The following is a 21,922-nucleotide window of genomic DNA, read 5'->3' as shown; positions in this document are numbered from 1 at the left end:
ACTTCTCTAGAAACAGTGTAAGGTAGTTTAAAACCTAGCACAAAACAATCAAATAGGACCTCTGATATTACTTTTTATAGACTATGCAAAACTGTTTTTCAAAAGGAACGGCGAGGCAGAAACACATGAGAAAGCCATAAGTGAAGATTTTTTTTCTTGGCTATCACATGACCAGGAATGCACCCAGGGTATTATTACAGCTTAATGAAAAAACATGCCTCTATGGTGATTCAGCAGACAATCTAAGCATTCTGTTATACAGAAGACTGCCATATTTTCTGAGCTGTAGTATTGTTTGGGCTTACTTAAAAACCTGGGGTTTTAAAAATGAAGTATTTCTAGAAGTGTCTTAATGATCTTAATGTCTTCGTGCATATCTGCTCACTCTCCAATATCTGCAAATTGGAGGAAACCTATTTGTACAAATAACCAAAGACACAAATCAGCAAAAAAAGTCTTCATGGCATCTTCTGTCTGGGCCCAACAACAACTGCCTCCTGAAAGGTTTACTTTGCTAGGACATACTTACATATTTTCCCCTCATCCGTCACTGAAGCTGGGAGTGAGAAGAGCCCGACAACTTCTATTGTAAAAACAGTTTTTTAAATGTAAAAAAGCACCCCAAACAAAATTATCACAATTTTTGAAGTTTTTAGAAAGTTCTGAGATTTCAGTAAACAACATACAAATTGTTTCACTACAGGGTTACAAATTCCTCAATGAGTTAGTTCATTAAATAGCTTATTTCTCTTTTGCCAACCCTTTTCAAGATACATTTCATTATATTTCAAAAAAAAGCAAACGTAAGAGGAAGGAGGAATGCATTTCCTCTGACTGCCTTTACTTGGTTTAAACAGTCTGAGTTGTTTCTTTTAATGTAAGGCTTTACAGAGATAAAATCTCCATTTTATTATATTACAGTACAGCCTGCATGATATCAGAACATCATATCGGTTTTCAGCTACATCTATTCCCATTTCATACATTAAGGAGTGGGACAGACATGAAAGAACTGTACAGTTTCCTTCCTCAGACAGGAACAAACTGCCAGGTCTAGCAAATCTATCAAAAGCCCCTGTGCTCCAACACCTCTTGCTATAATGCAGGCATCAAAATACTAGTTCTGCAAAGTAACACTGCCACCTACAAATATCTTTAAAAAATAAGGTAGCTGGATAATGATTTACCATAGTAAGTTTGCAGTATATTTGCCATAAAATGACACTACTTGTTTGCTTGAAATTAAAGCCATTTCACGCTAAAAATGTCTTTTTTTTTTTCTTTGTCTTTTACCTGTGGATATAACTGCTGCAGTTGCACCAGACAAATTAATTCCATCTTTAAGTATCTGTGTAGTGCCACTGTCTCCCTCCAGAGAAGAATGAGGAGAAGGTGATGCAGGAGTCAGTTGTTCCGGCAAGATTTTTTTCTGTTTAGAGAAAAACCCCAAAGTCAAAATGTTTTTTAAGGAGTATGTAAAAACTTTCTGCTATCAGTTACCATCTCACCAAATGTGTGTGGTTCCTTATTACAAAAGTACTACACAGAACAGAAAAGATAAAGTCCAGGAAAGGAAGACCAGGAACTGCCAGTTTGCATTTACAGCTACTTAAGTAAGGCAGTGGAAGCCAAATGACTTAAAGAAGGAACCCACCTCTATCTGAAAAGTAGGAAAAGAATGAGCTTTAGAAACTAATTCATAACGCTTCTAAATCTTAGGAAGCACAGAAGAGGTGTTTTGGATTATTTTCCTGTCCATGTCCTTCCAATCATCTGGTTTTATCGCAATTCAAATCGGTTAGTTGGGCTGTGTATATATACCCATATAAAATTTAAGTTACAATTAGGTGCCAATCTTTACAGTGCACCTAGATTTTCCCTCAGCTTGTTTCAAAGGGGCTGAAAATCTCAATTAATCACTTTCAGGAATTGGTGCTTTACACAAGGTATCAAATAAACCAGTAGTTACAATCCAGTCATGTAGGTTGCCAAAACCTTCTCCTTTCCCAAGCCAAACTTATTTGCAGCTTATCATATGACAGACAACCAGAGTTCACAGCACAAAGATTTAAAAATTGGTCAGCATGCAATACCTTCCACCTGAGGTAAGGAGGATTTTGTTGTAATTTGGTTTGGACTGGGGTTTAGAAAACAGACATGCACAAGGAAGGCATTTCTAATGTGCTTTGACATGGTGTGAAAATACATGGAAATAAAAAAAAAATAATGATTTGGAGAAAAGTTCATAACCTCTCCCTTCACCATTTATTCTTACATGAGAACAGATTATGTTCTCATTGTCTTACCTACCAAAAATGTTAGGAATATAAGAGATTACCCAAGGTCTTGACAATGCTGAAGGCAGCAGAGACCTGGCTACTCACGTGGTAAGGATTTACCGCTAAAATTGATCTATAGTGGACTGAAAATTCAGTCAAGTTGCTAAGGGAGGGTACGCTCTCTTACATTTAGCAGTATTCATCCTTTGCACTTTTAGAAGCAGCATATTTTCCAAATAATATATTAAAAATCATGTAGAAAGCAATCAAAATATACACCTTCCTAACAGCAGCAGTGCTTAACTTCTTCACAACACTTATAAAGAATAAATTAACTTTCTTCTGATATCCAGGGCATGTTCAGGAAAAATTCCTTGCCCCCTACAGTTCAGAGAAGATAGGTTTGGCTGGAGAAACTACTTGACAATACGGCACTGGGTGGAATCACCATGAACATAAGGAACGAACTGCCAAGGTTTGGCATTGCATTGTGAATGAGACAAGGTGGCTCAGGTCAGACACCGAACCAAGCACTGATGTATTACTTGTCAGAAATTGCCTATGTATCTGAACACTGGTTGACAGAAAGGTCTCTCTCCACCCTTACTACAGAGAAGAAAAATGCCCTTGGGAAGTCTGAGCTTTTGATCTGAAGTCTGACATTCCTGAAGGCTTCTCTGGAGCAGGGACTCTTTGGGGGCCCAGTTGTCTGTCACCACGCTGCAAAATATGGGTGGTCGAGTCGAGGGCAAAGAGGAGGAAATGGGAGAAATGTAGGCATGAAAACAAAATACAAACACTAAACTGTAAGACGGAGGAACCATCTGCCCTCCACACTAACAGGTAAGAGTGGCGAGGCTAGCCAGCCATTTCCTACCTTCTCCTTCAGAAGAAGGAAAGAGCATGTGTTTTGGAAATACAGAACGTTACGCTCGCTCAGCTGAGGTTCTCATTTTGCAACCCCCAACTGACAAGCAGCAAACCACGATCCCAAAGCCATGTCGTTTCACGAGGCAGGCCACATTCCCAGCAGGGCTCAGCACATTTGCTTGGTCGGGGTGTCACTGGCTGGCCCCTGCCAGCTGTGAGGGCAACGCCAGCTCCCTTTGCCTGCAGAGAGCTCTGCTCAGTCTGGCACCACACGGCCAACTTCACAGGCTCTACCCTGACGCTTAAAAATTCTTATCTTGTGGGGTCAAATGTGTGATCCACACTCAGACCAAGGCACTTCCTCAAGAAATTTTGGAAGGAATTCTTTGCATTGCTATGCGAAGTATACTTTAAAAAATAATGGAAGACATTTAAGAGATGTGAAGGTATTTCTTTGTTATGACAGAGTAAAACCATACACTGCAAACTGAGGGAGACAAACCAAAACCAAAACCCAACGTGCATCTCATGCATGACACAGCAGCTCAACATTCCTAGCTGTATAATAAAAGTTAATACCTGCACAATGATAAACATTGCAGCATAACAAACGTAAAAGGGCAAAGTTAGTTAAACTCTACAGTATACCAGGCATAGACCAATCTCCCCAAATGCACAGGCTGTCTGTGAACTACCACATAGCCAGCTCACACTTGAAGCACAATTACTTAGCCTGAAAAGCTGGAGGGTTTTTTTGGATCGATCTTAAAATTAAGAAGAAAATTAAAAAAGCACTTTCAAATCTCTAAGCACATACCACCTGCATTATATTTGCCTAGGTATCATGAGGTATACGGGCTGTATGGCACTCCATGTCAGATACACCCAGTCTGTGCAGAACTCCCACAAAGCCACTTCCTCTCTTCACCCTTGTGCTAACAGGCGTAACAGTCCAAAGAAGAGCTTGCACATATGTATAACATCTTGGCAATTTAACCACATACCGAAGCAGTAACAACTTTCCATGGATTCTCAAAAGGAGCTCATTTTTAAAGTTTTTAATGTAAAAGTTAATGTAGTAAAACTCTCAAGATAGGTATCAAACTTAGAATCTGCAAAACCTAACTCTTAGTTGCCTGGTCCCACAGAGGAAATCAGGAGTGTGTAGAGGTATCTCAGATTCACTGTCTCAAGACAGGGAGTGTCAGCAGTAACCCCTGTTTCACAAGCAAATCCCCTCAAGTACCTAACACAGACCAGGTGCCAAATGCAGTGCTCCACGCAGACACTTTCAGACACCCGGCGTTTAGAGCCCAGAAGCCTCCTCTATGGGTGAGATGCCTCCAACTATTCTTTCAAAGGATACACAAAGCCTCTTGATTTCTTTTTCATGAGACTCAGAGGACAAAGTTCTTACATGAATGTGTGCATCCTGCCATACCTGAATACGACCCTAAGATATGAAAGTCCTCTGTTCAATGGTCTCCTTTAACCCACCCCAGACTTAGGGAGAACACCCCATCGACCAGTTGAGTCTGGGTGGGAGCACCTTTCTGCTTCTTAATCTGTGCCCCTGTGCACTTTTATACACCAAGCTAGAGATAAAGCTGGAGACCACTTGCATTGGTAGCCCATCAGTTTGGATGCCCAACTGAAAGGGGCAGGCAGCAGAGGAGACAGCGTTTGCTTTCAATTTCCAGTCCCCAGAATCATTTCTTGCCTTGCAGTCATCATTTCAACAAAGTGCCTGCTTCCAGTTTTGTGCTAGAGCCTTCTAGGTATGCTCTAATAATGTTACTTCACTAGCACTCTACACTGATCAGCACTACCACTGAAGGGAGATGTTCCACCTCTGCCATTACTCCACCCCTTCCCACACATCCCTAGCAATAGATCCCATAGTCCACAGTGATCCAGACTGGAGGAGAAAACCCCCCAAACTTCAACTTTTTGAAACTTGGGGGCAGGGGAGGGGGAAAAAAAACCCACAACAAACAAAACACCCCAATGCCCCCCACTCCCCCATTGGGGCTAATGCACAGGAGGGAGGAGCACAGGGACAAACACAAATTGTCTGGGGAAAGAGATGGCAGGATTGCTGCTCCTCTTTGACAGCCTTCAGTGGGTGAATAAGCCTCAGAAAACAGATTGTGCTTCCATGCCAATTCAAGACTTGCCTAAACCTGCCCTGCTGTGATCCTATTCTTCCTTGCAGCAGCAGCAGCGTTTGTGCCTTTTTTGTGGGGGAGCAAAGGTGGCAGTAAGAGGGAGGGATGCTGGGTTAGTTGTCTACCATTTTAGCTCCCTGAATTAGCTCATTCTGGGATTGTTTACCCACCAGTGTTGGTGTCAGTGGGAGCGGTAAGGGGGGAGTTTCAGCAGTGCCGGTTTGTATCTGGTCAAACAACTCCAGAGGAGCTGAAGCTGAAGGCAGCTGCCAACTGCCCAGGTCTGACTCAGCTTGGAAGGAAGAAAGGCAGACGGACACTGCATCTTTCAGATCAGGGCAGAATAAGGCCCACACCTGGAGAAATGTATCGCCTGGAAAGAAGCTTCCTGCTTCACACTACTATGTCCAAGATTAAGAGGTATCTGAGATCCATTTTGCAAATCCAGCTGTGGGCTTAAAATGCCTAAATTCTGCACCAAAACCTTCACTGTTCCTAACCCTTTGTTTCTAAACATAAGGCAAAACCCCAATAATAACAATCATAAAAAAAAAAAAATTAAGCAAACTATGTATATGGTTCAGTAACAAAATAACCCAGACTAAAAACCCCGAAGGCTACCCTGGCTCTTGGAATTTTACTGGAAATGGCTATTCCAGAACTGTATTTTTCAACACCAACAACTCACCCATAAAGAAATTTGTAATCTTGTTCTGGAATAAAATATTCCACAGAAGTTTATACTGAAATATTCCAGAATAGCTATTCTAGACTTTTTCTTCAATTGCTGAAAACATTAAAGCCCTGAAGGCTGAAGAGAAGACAGAAAATTAAATAATAATAATAATAATAAAAAAATCTCACTACAAAATTTTTCAATACAAAGTAAAGTAGTAGATAAGGACTAACCTTTTTTCCAGGTTTTAAACTTTTTTTCCTTGTTTTAAGATTTTCAGTATGAGAGGTGCTTTTTGTCAAGGGAATATTTTTAGGAGACCTGCCCTTCTTGGGAACTGCAGACTGTCCAGGGGGTTTGCCCCGACCTGGTTTCCTGCCCCGCTGCGCTGGTGCTGGAGCAGATTTCTGTGGAGACTGCATTGAACGCCGGGTCACTTTGGAAGGGGAAGATTGGATTTTTGCACTGCTCTTTGTAATGGAAACTGAGGAAAAACAAAAACAAAAGGGGAGGGGAGGAAAACCTCAAAATGAACGATGGAAAGCAACTTTTCTAACAAAGGATTAAAAAAAATAAAAATGTAGTGCACACTTTATATTGTCAAATAAATATATTTGGATATTTTGAACTTAAGTGGTTGCCATAAAACTATACAACCTCATTGAAGCCTACGAGAGAACTCTGTATACCCACTATTTTAGGGGGACTTCCCTAAGAGAAAAACATTCAAATAAAAATAAAAAAGAATTAATCCACTCACCTTATAAATGCTTCCCATAATTTTCTTTATGGTAAGATATTTGTAAAGTGCCATTCATCAAGAAGGCCTTCCAAATACTTCACAAATTATACAGCCCATAAAACATCCATTCTCCTCTAAGGGCAGTTACCACGATTACAAGACATGCCAACTACTTCTAGGGAGCTAGAAACCTTTTGAACAGTGAAGAAAATAATCCCACTAAAGAAGAGAAACCGATGATAGGCAAAGCATCATTAATGAGCATTTGTCTGAGATGCCAGTTTAGAAAGTTAAGTTCACGTAACTACATCCAGTTTTTTCTACCTGGAGCCACACAGGCTTAAAATTTTATTTAGAAGAAGGACTTCCAAAAATCAAAATATCGCTTTTATTCATTCTTAACACTAAACTGGTTCTCTGTTGAATCTCCCACTCCCAACCCAGTACAAAACTGACCCAATATGTGTATGATGTGACTATATTATAATCTGATGTGAAGCTATAAGACATAATCAGATTCCACTGAACTTCCTAGTTTGCGACCTTTTCCACCCAACTCACTCTCCTCTGAAGTAATGATGATGATTTAACAATTCCTTTCACAATGGACTTATAACACCAGAAGGATGCCAAATAGAACCCATGGATAAGGACATATTCTCAATGAAAAGACATACCGCACCATGCTACAGCAGTACTTGTGGCCAACACAAAGCAATTACTAAGTCCAAAAGACCAACAAATATTCTCTTTTATTGGCCTGATGGATGACAGACAGATGCAGAAGCTGTGAAAGAGGTAAGTAGAAGATGAAAATAGGAAATTTTTGTGACACCAAACCAGCCTTGTTGCAAGGTGTGGGAAAGGAACACACAACGTAGTTGAAATAATTTGAAGTCTTTGCACTAAAATTAGATGGCTTTCTAGTATCACACTGCCTTTACCACAGCGTTTTGCATCTTGCCGATGATGAAACTTCATGGTTCACCCTAACGTTAAAATGCTATGAACTTAATGTGACACCACTTAGAAATATTGCAAGTTATGGTTCAAGCAGGCTTTGACTGTGTCAGTCACCAGTGCCTGATCCAAAGTGCTACTGCAGACTGAAAGTGGAGCATAGGGGGCTGCTAAATAGTTAATTTCCTGGATTTTCATGAATTTGGGATATTTATTCTTCTAAAACATTAGTACATTGAGGCTTTCTGGTGAGCAAACAAAACATGAAATAAAACTAAAAAATACATTTGAAATGAGATCTTGAGAAAAGAAAATACTTAAAGACTGAGTAATAGTTTTAATGTCTGGTTCTACTAGTGATATTAACCTTAACAGTCCAGCACCTAGCTTTACAACTGTAACTTTAACTCTGAATTTTTATTCAGGAGTTAACTATCAAAAAGTATTTGCAATAGAAAATGTCACTGTAAGATGAAATACACACTGCAAACAGACTTCTTACAAAATACAAGTATTACTGACACACATTTTTAAAGCTGTAGGAGCATTTACATACATTGCTATTTGTCTGATTTGGTTACTAATCTAATATTCCTAAGTGGCAGTTCAGAAGAAACCTTTTTACTATGTCTGGCTGCAATCCTAATACATGAAATACAAACATGATATCCCTAGGTATCTGAGAAGGACCACCTTCTGGATATGCAAAGTGATCACCTTCTTTTTATTTATGTATGCCAAACTTATGTTCATATGCAATGACAGTTTAAAATAAGATTAATAGAATTTTAAGCAAATGCTGGCATAGCATTACTCTAATGTCTCTGAATTGCTGAATGACAACTCGCATTAAGCTGTATGTCTGGAAAGCAGAACAATATCAAGCGTATGCTGTACAATACAGTACTACATATCGTATCCTGCATTATGCTTGCACCCATGTAAAATGCAGCTGTTTTTATTTATTTGTGCCACACAGCTTTGCACTTAACAAAACAATCGTGAACTTGTGAAGAGATGTCGGTTCACAAATTCTCTGTGCCTCTGCCTACACTGAAATCTACCAAATGCATTTCTATTCTCGCACAGTAAAGACAGAGCTACAGTTAAATACACAGCTACTTGCAATGTCAACAGGTTCTAGGAGCACAGGTATGAGCTTTGGGGCACTGGGCAATCCCTACTCCCTTCCAGAAGGACATTTACTGGACAAAGAGTAACAACGCAAACAGCTCCAACCACTTCAGGCCGCCCTCTTGAAACACACACACCACATACCCTCATCTCAGCATCTTCCTACCTGTATATGCCAGAGGACCAAATATTAGCAGCATTAACCATTAAAGGGGGGGGGGGTCAGGTCCCATTTGGTATTCTTCCTTCCACCTAGGGCTGAAGCCGCTTTTTTCAATAGGCAGGACTGCAACAAAGCCCACGCTGCCCAGGCAGCCTCCCGGAGATAGCAGCAAATGAGGAGGCTACTATTTGCATTTGTTGATTTAAGAGAGGCTGGGGGGAGCGCAAGGGAGTGGGAGACTGCTAAAGTAATTCCCATATTGTCTGCAGGCTGTATTGACAGTGATCATCAGTCACCTGCTCGTACTTCCCTCACCCCGGCCTTCAGAGGGGGACCAAAGGTTATGCTGGGTCACAGGATCTGGAGGGAAATGAAAAGACATGCAAAAATCGAGCTGCCAACCCGCTGCATCTGTAGACAGAGTTATCCCCACTGGGCCACATGTTCCAAAAACTAAGACGGTTTAATAGTCTCACGAGAACTTGTTAAAATATAACGACGAAGAGAATAGAGAGGAAAAATGCCAAGCTCTGCTTGCAATTACTTGCAGTATTTAGCTGGGATATTTACAACCAAAAAAGCACATTTGCCTTTTCAGGATGCTGCTTTGCATCACAAAGGCCTTCTCATTTGCACAAACAAAATCAAGCATTTGTTTCATGTTGCTCTTCTACACAGATATCCACTGCTCCAGTTTCAGGAGTGGGATGCATTGCATGGCGTTCTTTTCCAAGTCTCTCATTTACACCCAAAAACTGCACTGGCGTCCTCAATAACTGAAGAGCAGAGAACAGGCTACACAAACGCACTTTACCATAATAATGTTAGCAACTAAATGGTGTTTTCAAAGCTCACAGAGCTCTAGTCACACTGTCACGTTAGTGAGGTGACTTCCTTCATGCAACACACAAGCAGCTTTCATGCTTTCAATTACTGCTCATTCAAAATATTCTCATTTTTTCCCCAGAACCACTCTGCGAGAATCCAACACCTATAAACTTTGGATCAAACGTATGTAAGAGAAACACCAAATCCCGTATCTTGGAGCTCACAGCCTGAAGAGGCATTGCCACAACTCAGCCCTCGCACAGGCAGATCCACTGGAGTCAACTGAGCTCATTTGCATGAGAAGGACATGAAAGATTAGACTTTAGATGAGGGCCAAATTCTGCTTGTAGAAGCAGAAAAACTGCCCAGACACATGCAGGACTGCAAAATTTGACCCCGTTATGTATCCCCGAGATCTTTTGCCAGAAAAAGTCAAATATTTATGACAACTGTGAAATCTGAAGCTACTTGAAACCTCTAGCGCTTGGGAAGCGGATGGGACAGATGACAGCTCAGAAGGCTGAACTCTCATGCAATTCTAATTAGTAAAATTCCCTCAGATAATCCACAGCGATGGTTTCACTCTATGTTTTTATCGAAAGTGAGGGGAAAATAGGTTAAGATTTGTAATATTTAAACATTAGAAATCTACCATTCAGTTAGTGTCACAGAGCAGCAATTACAAGACAGACTTGCAAAAGCTGAAGTAAAATTACATGAAGCAAAGTAGTGGCCTATTTTGCTGCACATTCTGTGAACACAGCATTGATACCTTAGGTGAAAGTGCCAATTGGGACAGTAAAAACAGTAATTCAGTGTTTAAACCAGCATTTCTCTCAAGACAGAAACTAATCTATTTGTACCACAGTATTGTTCCTATGCCTCCACTGAAACACAAGCCAAATGCTCTTCTCAGAATATAAAAACCTGGTCCTTTTCTCACCTACAGATTAAAAAAACAAAATAATAAGGCAAAGAGATTTAGCAATTTACCCTAAATCCATGTGAACATTTCACATTGGACGTAATAGAAACATACCTCCTGAGTTCTAGACCAGGATTTTAACCATAAAATTAACCTTCCTTAATACAGTAAGTTATTATCATGATGGTTTTGACAACTGGGAAAGGAGGTGGAAAAGATTAGCAATTTTTCAAAACAGCTTACTGCCAAGGATTATAAAAATTTATGTCCTTATGTCTCAATTGAACAAGAGAGCCATACAAAAGCATAAGTATGTGTAACGCATGCCACCTCCTTCTATCTGTGTTTGAATTACTTTGGTTAAGAGGTAGCTGCGAGATACTAACTGACATGTTGCTATGATACAAAATCAGTTATAAGTCATCATTTTGCTATCTAAAAAGCAACACTGCACTTGGAAACTTCAATATCTACCTTGGCAAGACATGGACATCATGGCTTGCAATTTTCTTCTTTCTAGATTTTAGTTTCTGCTACCAGTATAACAAAAGAAACAAACAAACAAAAGTATTTTGTTGATAAGCTGAGAAGGAAGATAGCAAGTAAATACCCAATAAACTATCAAAGCAGCACAAACTTGAGTTACCTGAAGATAGTTTAGGTGTTTTGACAATTAATTTGTCAGTAAGCCTGGCAAAACCTAGCTCTACACAACAGAATCACAGAATCACAGAACTTTCAAAGTTGGAAGGGACCTCTAGAGATCATCTAGTCCAACTCCCCTGCTAAAGCAGGACTGCCCAGAGCACATTACTCAGGACTGCATCCAGGCGGGTCTTGAAAATCTCCAGAGGAGGGGACTCCACAACCTCCCTGGGCAGCCTGTGCCAGTGCTCTGTCACCCTCACCGTAAAGAAGTTTTTCCGTGTATTTGAACGGAACTTCCTGTGTTCTAACTTGTGCTCATTACCCCTTGTCCTGTCACTGGGAACCACTGAAAAGAGCCTGGCTCCATCCTCCTTCAACCCACCCTTTAGATACTTGTACGCCATAATAAGGTCTCCCCTCAGCCTTCTCCAGGCTAAAGAGTCCCAGCTCTCTCAGCCTTTCCTCATAAGGGAGATGCTCCAACGGGTAAGAGTTTTAACATCATTACTGATTCTGCCCCAGTTTTGCCATTATTCTTCCCCGAATAGCATCAGCAGGATGAAAGGTGGGCCCAAAATGAAACAATAAAATGCAATAAGCTTCAGGGGAAGAAAAAATAAAAGCACAGCATGGTTAGTGCAATGCCACAATTTGTTTTGTCTCAACATCTGAATGACAGCACTGATATTCTTAACATAGCTTATATGTACTAACACAGATTTGGAAAAATCTGCTCAGTTCCATCCACTAGTTGGGCAACACAACCACTGTTCACATTAGTATCCACAAGACCTGAACAAGAGCAAATAAAAAAAATATTTTCCATGTAACAGTAAAAAATACATGTGTTGGAGTACTTCCAATTTAAAAGAAAATTACAACTATCTTACAAATAAACATGGTAAGATGGTGAGGAAACCGGACTTACAATAAGGTCATGGCTTTGGGAAAAGCAAAACCTTTCTTTTTTAAGTGATTACCGTCCTGCCCTGTAGCAGCACCATCCAGGCCATGCTGCAAGATGCCAAGCAACATTAATACCAAATAAAAAAAGCTTAACATGTGAGAGAATGTGGCAAATCAGATTTTAGCCTGAAGCACTGAGGAGTTTTTCATGTAGGACTCTGAAGACAGCATAAATCTGCTTACTGTATGCGCCTGATTTAACTACTGTGACCTGCTCGTGAAAAGAAGCTGGCTGCACTGAGAAAAAAATGAAACCTCCAGCAGTATGAAATTGTACCATTTCAATATTTGTTTCTTTTTTTAATGAAACTTAAGAATTACCATGCTTATCTGATTTTTTTGGCTACTTTAAACAACACAGAGTCTTTTCACAGATCTAATTGTAGCTCTGTCAAAAGTTTCCACACTTCTTTCATTTCATCTGCAAACATTATAGGGTAGTACTTAAGTTTATACTGATGTTGCACATTTTGGAACAACTCAGCTATTTGTGAAAATACAGAACAGCTATTTTGGCATAATTTCATTATCAATAACAGAGAAGTGCATCTCCAGTAGCTAACTTGGAAAAATCTGCACAAAGTAAGCTTTGAGAACATGTCTGAAAAGTAAATAAAACTAAACTAAGAAATCATAAAACAGGCAAATAAAATACTTCTTAATCTCTGCTTAAGCCTGCACTACTCTTATTGCTGCAGACAGCTTTTGAAGGAGACCTTTAACATCACAGGCTGATTAGCGTAATGAAAGAAGATTGCTCTCACTGACAATAAATGGACGGAACTGGGAGAAAAGCAATGAGGTGACACACGATGTGGATGCGGCGGGGTGAGATGAACAGAGAGAAGGAAGGGGACTAAGGATAAAAGCTACAGTGTATTACTGGTTTTATTTAGATTACTACATCACCTTCCTTTGGTCACCCAAATTCTCTCTTGTAGAGAACAAAGAGCAGTTCCTCCTTCGTGAGTTCTTGCATCTCCTTTATCTGTCAAAGATCCCGCTTCATAAGACTGTGAGGATCAGGGATATATAGAAACTGATCCCTATCCAGATGCTGTTCACATCTGAATGATAGATAATACTTTATGCTGAAATCAATCTTTGCAGGTGAAACCACTTATCATTTCCCACATGGCTTGTCCCCAGTTGTTCTTTTGTTTTCTCGCTTTTATGGAAAAAGGTTTTACTTCTATTATAAATAAAAAGGTGGCTTGCCTAAGTAACTGCCATTTACATGTAATGACTAAACAGTAAAACGAATTTATATAGAAACAGCAAACCAAAATTGCTCTGACAGTCTCAAGTCATCTCACATCTACTTCAATCATAAGCCTCAGATACAACTAGCTACAGTGCAATACAAGAATATTCTTAGGCATAGTAACAGCTTTCTAGTATCCAATTGAGTAAAACAAAAACTATAATCTATGGTGGTTAAATAGAAAAGCATAGTATGTGTGGCCTAGAAAAAGAATTAACAGAAAAACATTCAAAAGATGTCAAACTTAAAAAGGCTTTTTAAAGCATATCAAAAGCAGAAGTTACATGGACCCAACAGATGAACAAATTTCAGAATGTGGAAACACAGAAGGTAATAATAAAGCAACAAGACTGAATTTTTTTTGCATTCATACTCATTCCAAGGAAGCTCATCACATCAGTTCCCATATCAGAACCCCTCTTTACAGGGATTTGAAACAAGTTCCCTGACACAAAATACCAGTAGTAGAGGTCAGGAAATGTAGACAAAACAAACAGTAGAGAGTTGGCAGGACATACAGCACTTAAGAGTTTTAAGGAAACAAAAGATGAAATGTCCAACCTACTGATAGTACTGTACAAGCTGGCCCATAAAATTGCCTCAAGTTCAGAGTCTTAAAGGTGGTTAATGTGATGCCACCACTCTAGTCAGCAGGGTATGGACAAGGCACCTGGTGTTTGTACTGGCCAAGTTGCTGAAAACTCCTGTACAGAACATAGGCACTGAACCCAAAGACAAATACGATGTGTTGGGAGAGAACCAAATCATAGCTTTTGTAGAGAAAAGTCACATCTCACAAACCTATTCTTAATTTTTATTTTTTTTTTAAGGAGTCAGTATGCAAGTAGGCAATGGAAAGTCAATTGATGTAGTCTGTGGATTTGCGTTTGACAAGATCTCACACACCAGTCTCTTAAAAAAATCCTTAGCTGGCAATGGATAGGAGGAAAGATCCCCGTGATCCTTCTAAAGAATTTCTTGGAAAATACCAAAGAGTAGCCAGGAATAAATACACATTTTTCAACAGTTAGAGAGGACTCTATAGAAATCCTGACGAGATCTCTGCTTGGGCTTGTGCCATTTGATTCGTATTTGATCAAGGACAAGAGTAAAGCATGAGATGGCAACAACTGCTGAACAATTATTTGAGTCAGTAAAGATGTACAAAAAGACCTTGTAAAGCTAAGCAGTTGCTCAGCAGAGGAAGTAACATGAAATTCATTGTCAAGCAATTCAAAATAATCCAGCTTCTGTGATCAACGATGGGCTATTAGCTGACATATTCAAAAACGACATCTTAGAATTAAAATAAGTATTTCTATGACAGTATTAATTCATTGCTCGGTGGTAGTCCAAAAATCCCAAACATCAATTCATTAGTAATTACAGAAGGAACAGAAAAAAACCCCACCCAGAAACCATCACAATGCCACCAAGTCTTAAATACCTTGTGCACTTCTGGTTCCAGTGGCTCAAAAATGACATAGCTGAAACAGAAACAGTAGGGAAGAACAACAGTGATCAGAGGAATTAAACTGATCCCATAACAAGGAAAAATGAAACAGAACAGGATTTGACAAGTTTGGAATACAGAGAGCTGAGGAAAGCCAAAATACATGTCTACAAAATTGTGATGGATATGAAGAAGGCAATTAGGGAACGACTATTTATTGTGTCTTCCTGTACCAGTACTGGAAGTACAAAAAGCTATTTCAGTACAAGAAGATAAGGACAACAAATGAAAAAAAAAAAAAAAAAAAATCTTCTTTTCCACAGAACATATACTCAAGTACAGAAGTCCTTACTACAGGATGTTGTAGGTGCTAAAAGTTCAGATGTCACAAAAATATAACTGACCAAAATAGATCAAGGTCCTCCAGGAGGTACTCAGTATAAAAGCATTACTCTGGTCTTGGAAGGTGCTGGGTTGTAGACAGCCAGATATTAGGAATACTTCTGCAAACCTCTCTCCTAGGTGCTTATGCTTTTCCTCAGACGTCTGCTTTCAGCCACTGCTGGAGAAAGTCTGCTAGAGTAGATGGTCCTTCAGATTGATCTATCATGGACACACTATCTTGCCAACTTCTTTCACCAGCTATAGTTCACACCCATGTTCCTGAGTGACAAATCATCTCTAAAAGCACTCAAGTGATCCAGAGACACAGAGAAAACAATGTACTGCATCCTTAAAATATTAACCTTGGACCAGCAGGCCAAGCCTACATCAAGCACTGTTATCAAACCATACATAACATAAGTTACTACTATCAGAGATATTTCTAAGGAAAGAAACTAAAATATTAGCTAAGCACAGATTCTGCTAGTATAAATATTGAACACTGCATTTCATACCACTGTACCCACACCCTGAAAGCCAGCCAGGTCCACCTAAGTCACATCTTTTCATACGGACCAAAGACAAAACATCAACATGAAGATTAAGGCCTGCATGTTAAAGACAGTTGGTCCAAAACAACTTTTCACCTACCATCTCCATTTCATCTTCTATTAATTGTGTCTTAGTTCCCACAAGCTTATGTTTCTAAAATCAATGCAAGTTACAGAAGATAAGGCTATAAAGACTAAATATACCACATAATCTGTTCTGAATAAATTCAACCATACTAAGAAGCCTCTGTTTAAACTGTTCTTAAAAACCTCCCATGACAGAGGTCCTACATTCTCTCTGGGCATCCTAAATGGCTAAGACAGTAAACAGCCAAAAAAAAAAATCTTCCCTAATTGTCATATTGTCTCTCCTACTGCATTTCATCTCTTTTGAAGGGTTAAATTAGACCCTAAAAATATAAGTCTCATGGCAGGAAACTGTTGTCCTAGGTATGGACGAAATTTAAAGCATCCTTTATTGCTTTCATACTTAGATTGTAGGATATTGATTTTGCTTGTTCACTAAAATCTGGGGGGGGGGGGGGTGGCGTTCAGTCCTTTAACTAGCGATTTAACACATTTAAATGCTTTCAGAAAAAAGTAGTTAAAAACCCCAAAATACTTCACATTCTATTCACTCTGAAATCGCAGCCACAATCAGTTAATTATTTTCACTTTCTATAGCGGTAATTCAAGGCAGAAATACTAAACTAACCTGCAAGAAAAAGGTCCAGGCCAGGATAATATAACGTTACAAGTGAATCCCTACAATATAGTAGCTGTCATACTTTCTTCCTTAACAGGAGCAGTCAATGTTAATGTGACTTAATGAAGAATCCTGACAACATTATCATATTTCTGAAGTGAAATTACTTGATTATACTCTCCTTGAAGCTATTATTTACATCTTAATAAAGGACTATCATTACAGTTCTTTAATGGCTCAAAAGCGATCAAATAACAGTGAAAAACACAACCTGGGAGCAAAAAATATTTCATATAGCTATGTAAATTTGACAACTGCATATAACATGCACAAACAGCAGATAAAAAACAAGCACATGAAGCAAAATTGAAAGATCAAATTCTTTATGCTCAGAATGGGGAAAAAAAGGAGCGCACAACTTCAATGAAACTGCAGTTAACTTGGGCTCACTTTTAGAATTAAAAATAACGAAATCTACAGGCCAGTCAGTCTCACCTCTGTGCCTGGCAAGATCATGGAGCAGATCCTCCTGGAAACTCTGCTGAGGCAGAGGTGTTCAAGGCCAGGCTGGACGTGGCCTTGGGCAACCTGGTCTAGTGGGAGGTGTCCCTGTCTATGGCAGGGGAGTTGGAACTCGATGATCTTCAAGGTCCTTTCCAACCTAAACCATTGTATGATTCTCTGAACTTACCATAATAGCATATTTCATTCATGATTTCTCAAGACAAGGTCAACCTTCTGAAGAAGCTGAGAAAGATGCTTTACAGATTGGGAGCGCAGAAACATAAAGGCTGCAGTCAGCTTGGTACCTATTAGATGACTTCTGATCAAATACAGATTGTCCTCACCTGACTTCCCCCTGCCTTCTCACTGCAGGTTTGTACTAGCAGATCATCCTGGATCTGTCAGTACAGCTATGCACGTTGTTGCTCCTGTGCTGAAATCCACCAAAGCAGACTAAACTAGATTACAGGTATGTATGTATGTACGTATGCATGTATGACCATTGGCAGGTGAGGGCAAGGATGCAGAGGTACCCTTAACTAATTTCACTTAGATTTTCCATATTGTTCTTGACCTGCTGGCAAAAGACTGAGAAAAACAATGGGGATGGAGAGAGCAGGACACATGACTGATTTCTTGCCTTCTGTCCCTTTGTAGTTCCAGTGAGAGTTCTGTGACACCAGTATACTCATTCCTTACTCATCTAAAACAAGCTATGAAAATGGTCACCGTCAGAACAAATTATTCTGGTCAACAATATTAAGTTAGTTAATTAAAATATGGTTCCCCTATTTAAAAACCTCTCTTTCTGTCAAATTTGAAGGGAGTGAGGATAGAAGAGCCCAAAGAGTTTGACAGAAAAGCCTTACACTACAGAAACATGACAAGAGGTCCCCAGAGTAGCAGAGGAATTACATTCAGGGATATCCCGCTTTATTCCATTTCCTTTCTTTCTATCTATAAAGCACAGCGGCTATTAGCTAAAGGGATTCTATAACCCTATGTGCAAACATCATTAAAGGTATGAGGACAATAAAGCATTCAGAATAGGCAGCTTCAAGACAGAATTTTGTGAGTATGAAGGAAGAAACGCTAAATATATAGTTTAAACCTTCAGTCATCACAGAAGCAAAGACTGCTTTACTTTCTTAGCAGTTAGCTTAATATAAAGTGCTGCTGCAGCAAATATATTAGTATCATTTAACACAAGCATTTAACTATCTGTAATACAAACAGCAAATCTAGTTTAAGTCCAAGATTCTTCACAAGCACACAAAAATTAAAGATTATCAAAAGCCCTTCTAACAGTATTAAATAAAACATGTTCCCAGAGTTACTACGAACAGACAAAAATCGTTTCCGAGAAACTACCCCATTAGCTCTAAACTACATAAAGAAAATTTAACAACATTTCATCCTCATCAGCTACTCACAAATCAAATCTTCAGTCTTATCTGCATACAGCCAGCTGGTTTTTAAAATTCTGCTGTAATTGAGGGGAAAAATAATTAAGCAATATTATTAGTCATCTTACCATTGTTCCCTGGTGGTTGTAATGCATCTCCTGTCAAGCTACACCATCCGACTGGGAAAATATCTCGAGAATCACATCTGCACCAATAGTCAAATGCTCCTCTCCAGCCATCAAATGTAACAAAAACTTCGTCTCCTTTAACATCTCCAATGGTTGCTGGGCAAATCAAGTATGGGTTCTTTCTATCTATAGCTTCAAGCTTCATTCCAACTTTAAAGCAGTTTGGCACAGGTTTTGGTGGTTCCTACAAAAGTAAGAGTGGTGTAAGATTTGTATTTCTATGGCCTCTTAATAAAAAAAGAGAAAACCCTCTGTTTTTTTTTCAACGTCCTTACTTCTTACACTCACTACTCTCAACAAGTTATAGCAGACATTCAAGGAAGCTTACTCATATTTCAAATTTGCTTTTGCTCTCCTGTATTACAAAAATCTAGATTCTGTTCCCACAAACACAGCTGGGATAATTAGCTAGCAAAATTCTCCATGACAGAAAGACCCTACTAAAAATATTTACGTAAGCAATAGGTTGCACCCAATACATTACGTCTGGGGAGGAAGAGAGTGAAGACACTAAAATGAAATTATTACATGCTAATAAAGAAGAGGAGGTTTGCAGGGAATGGATATTTCTGGGGACTGATAACTGTCTAGTAAAAGCTTCACCTCTCAATTAATCCATGAAAAATTCATTAGCATTGGACATTATTTATAGGCCTCCATTAACTCAGCTGGCCTTAGTCCAATTCAAGTGGACAAAGAAAAACAAAAATCAAGTCAATGGGACCAGTGTAAGAGGACCCCCATAGCAGGAGTTGTGATCTGCTGTAACCTGAATTATCACCTCAGCCTCAGGAACCTTGTTATCCAAAAGCCATCTCAGACATGCTGGTAGGCTAGCACACAGAAGCATGGCTTATGAAGGCTCAGGAAATTGATATAATTTTATCTAAAATTTTATATAATTATATAAAGTTATCATGCAAGCAATTTGATTCAGGGTCTGAACCCAAGTGTTTGATTTGCTGACATACTTGTAAATATCACTCTCAGTATCAAAAATGAAGTCATTCAATGTGACAGCAGGGTTTTACCACCTCGACAAAAAATTGAACCAAGAAGTCATTTTAATATTACTGTTGTTTTTATATAATTTTTCATGTTTCACAGTAATTTATTCGAGTCATATTTAAAAAACCGAACGGCTTTTTCTGCTATTTTCAACTACCTTCTCACTACATTTTAAATTATGAGTCTGTGCCCAACAAATACATTTAACAAAACATTTCCAAGCACCACTGTATTCCAATGGCTCTTATTCTCCACTAAAATTTTTTTACTCCTGTGCACACTCACATGAATATGGCGCTATTAAGAAATGTGAGATGCATCATATCTTAAATCCACGAGACACAAAAAAAATGACCTAACACTATTTTTCTAAATAACACACTGTACTTTAAAGTCTCAGCTCAGGAAAAGAGATGCCTATCGAACGGACTACAAGCAGATTGCCTCCTGTCTAGCTTTGTAGCTTGCCAATTGAGTTCAAAGTAATTTTAAATAACAGTCTTGCCTTCCCCTGCCGCAGACAACGGGGTAATACCTTGGCATCCTCATTAAAAAAATGTAACCATGGTTCAATCGATAGAAAGTTGCTTACTAGCAGTCCCTTTCTCCTTACCTTCTTAAAGAACGCTGCAGGTGCCATTTCAGCTCCATTGAGAGTTCTTAAGAGAAACATTGGCCAAGAAGATGCATTCATCTGGAACCCTGAGTAACAAATAAGTTTTTTGTATACAATAGCCCTTTCAGGTCATAAAATAAAACATGAGGAGAAGGATATAAAGTCTGCTTTACTAATGCCTCATTCCCTCAATTTTGGAATTGGCCAAAATAATAGTAGCCAAGAAGGAACAGACAGGGTCACTGTTGGTGCAGAAAGCTGTGCAATGCCTTTCCATTCTGAGTGACTTGCCTGCAGAATCACTCATCATAATTTGTGACTTTACAGATAAATGTCTAGGACTTAATGACGTTCTAGTACAGATCATCCAGCTGTCCCACACAGTCCCTGGTCTAGCGGAACTTTGCCAGCACAAGCGCCTAACTTACTTTTCAGGGCTGCTTTTTGCTCTCATTCTAAAACTACATCCTCTGCTTCAGCTTCTCTCATTTACTGAGGAGATACCTTTTTATTTTCAAGACTCTTGTAATTCTTTCACCAGACCACAGCCAAGAAAAAAAGAACAATCATTTTCTTCTCCCTTCTCTATTAAAATAGCTAACTAACTAAAATAAATAGCCTTAAAAACCAACCAACACATAACAGGGAAGAACAAAAATACAATTATTTTAATAAATGCATGTATCATATTGGAAAACATAAACTGGAAGATATTCTACTTTAACATTCTTCATTAACAAGTGAATAAAAAGCACAAACCATAATCAAATTTGTTTAGATGAACTACCTTATTCAAGCAGAACAAAGGTCTGGCTGGAAACATTCTCATTCCAGATAATCTTCCCTCAGAATCAACTACTTTCCAGTTAAAAAAAAAAAACAAAACAAAAATCCCTTTTGCTTTCTGTGCTTTCCAAATGGATGTTTCAAAGTAATGAGCAAGATAACAGACATAGTCAACATTTTTTCTGCATCTTTAGCAGCTATACGTCTGGCACAGTTCTACAGAAAAACAGACATAATAGAGCAAATTGGAAGGTTTTCCACAAAGCAAATAGTACCAGAATCTGCCAGGAACTGATGAGTTCCCTCATAACTGAGCCTCAACGATTCTCTTAAAAAAACGTAACTACAAAGATGTAACACATTTGCAATTCTTAATCAGTTAAATGATTAAGTCATCTAAAATTGGATTATATGGAATAACGGTTCTTCAACTTGGAGAAGCTATCTTCAGTTGAATAAACAGTTTCCAAGTTGGAACTACCTATGCAAAACCATATGAAAACAAAGCTCACGTCTGAGAAACAGTGACATAACTTGCAGACTGCTGAGCCGATTATCAGTCCTGGTTTGATACCAGAGCCTTTACACAATCTAAACATGTTTGGCTACTGAAACACAGTATTCCTAACCAGCCAGCCCAGAGAAGACATATATGCAAGACAGAGGAATGATAACTAAATAACAGTTTCAATTAACT

General features: G+C 39.0%; 1 protein-coding gene across 1 annotated transcript in view; it reads right to left on the bottom strand.

Moving 5' to 3' along the window:
• The window catches only part of SCML2 (Scm polycomb group protein like 2), a 58,603-nt gene that overhangs the window by 16,597 nt on the left and 20,084 nt on the right, over positions 1-21,922 (bottom strand). Inside the window, exons 4-7 of the mRNA XM_082498183.1 lie at positions 20,437-20,525; positions 18,756-18,999; positions 6,227-6,477; positions 1,294-1,429 (exon numbers count right to left, since the gene is read on the bottom strand). Coding sequence (XP_082354309.1) covers positions 1,294-1,429; positions 6,227-6,477; positions 18,756-18,999; positions 20,437-20,525 — 720 coding nt within the window. The remainder of the gene's footprint in view (positions 1-1,293; positions 1,430-6,226; positions 6,478-18,755; positions 19,000-20,436; positions 20,526-21,922) is intronic.

Source organism: Vanellus vanellus (genome assembly GCF_965231255.1).
Source record: "Vanellus vanellus genome assembly, chromosome: 1".
Classification (NCBI taxonomy): domain Eukaryota; kingdom Metazoa; phylum Chordata; class Aves; order Charadriiformes; family Charadriidae; genus Vanellus; species Vanellus vanellus.
Note: the sequence above shows the minus strand (reverse complement) of the source record. Positions and strands in the feature narration are given on the sequence as shown.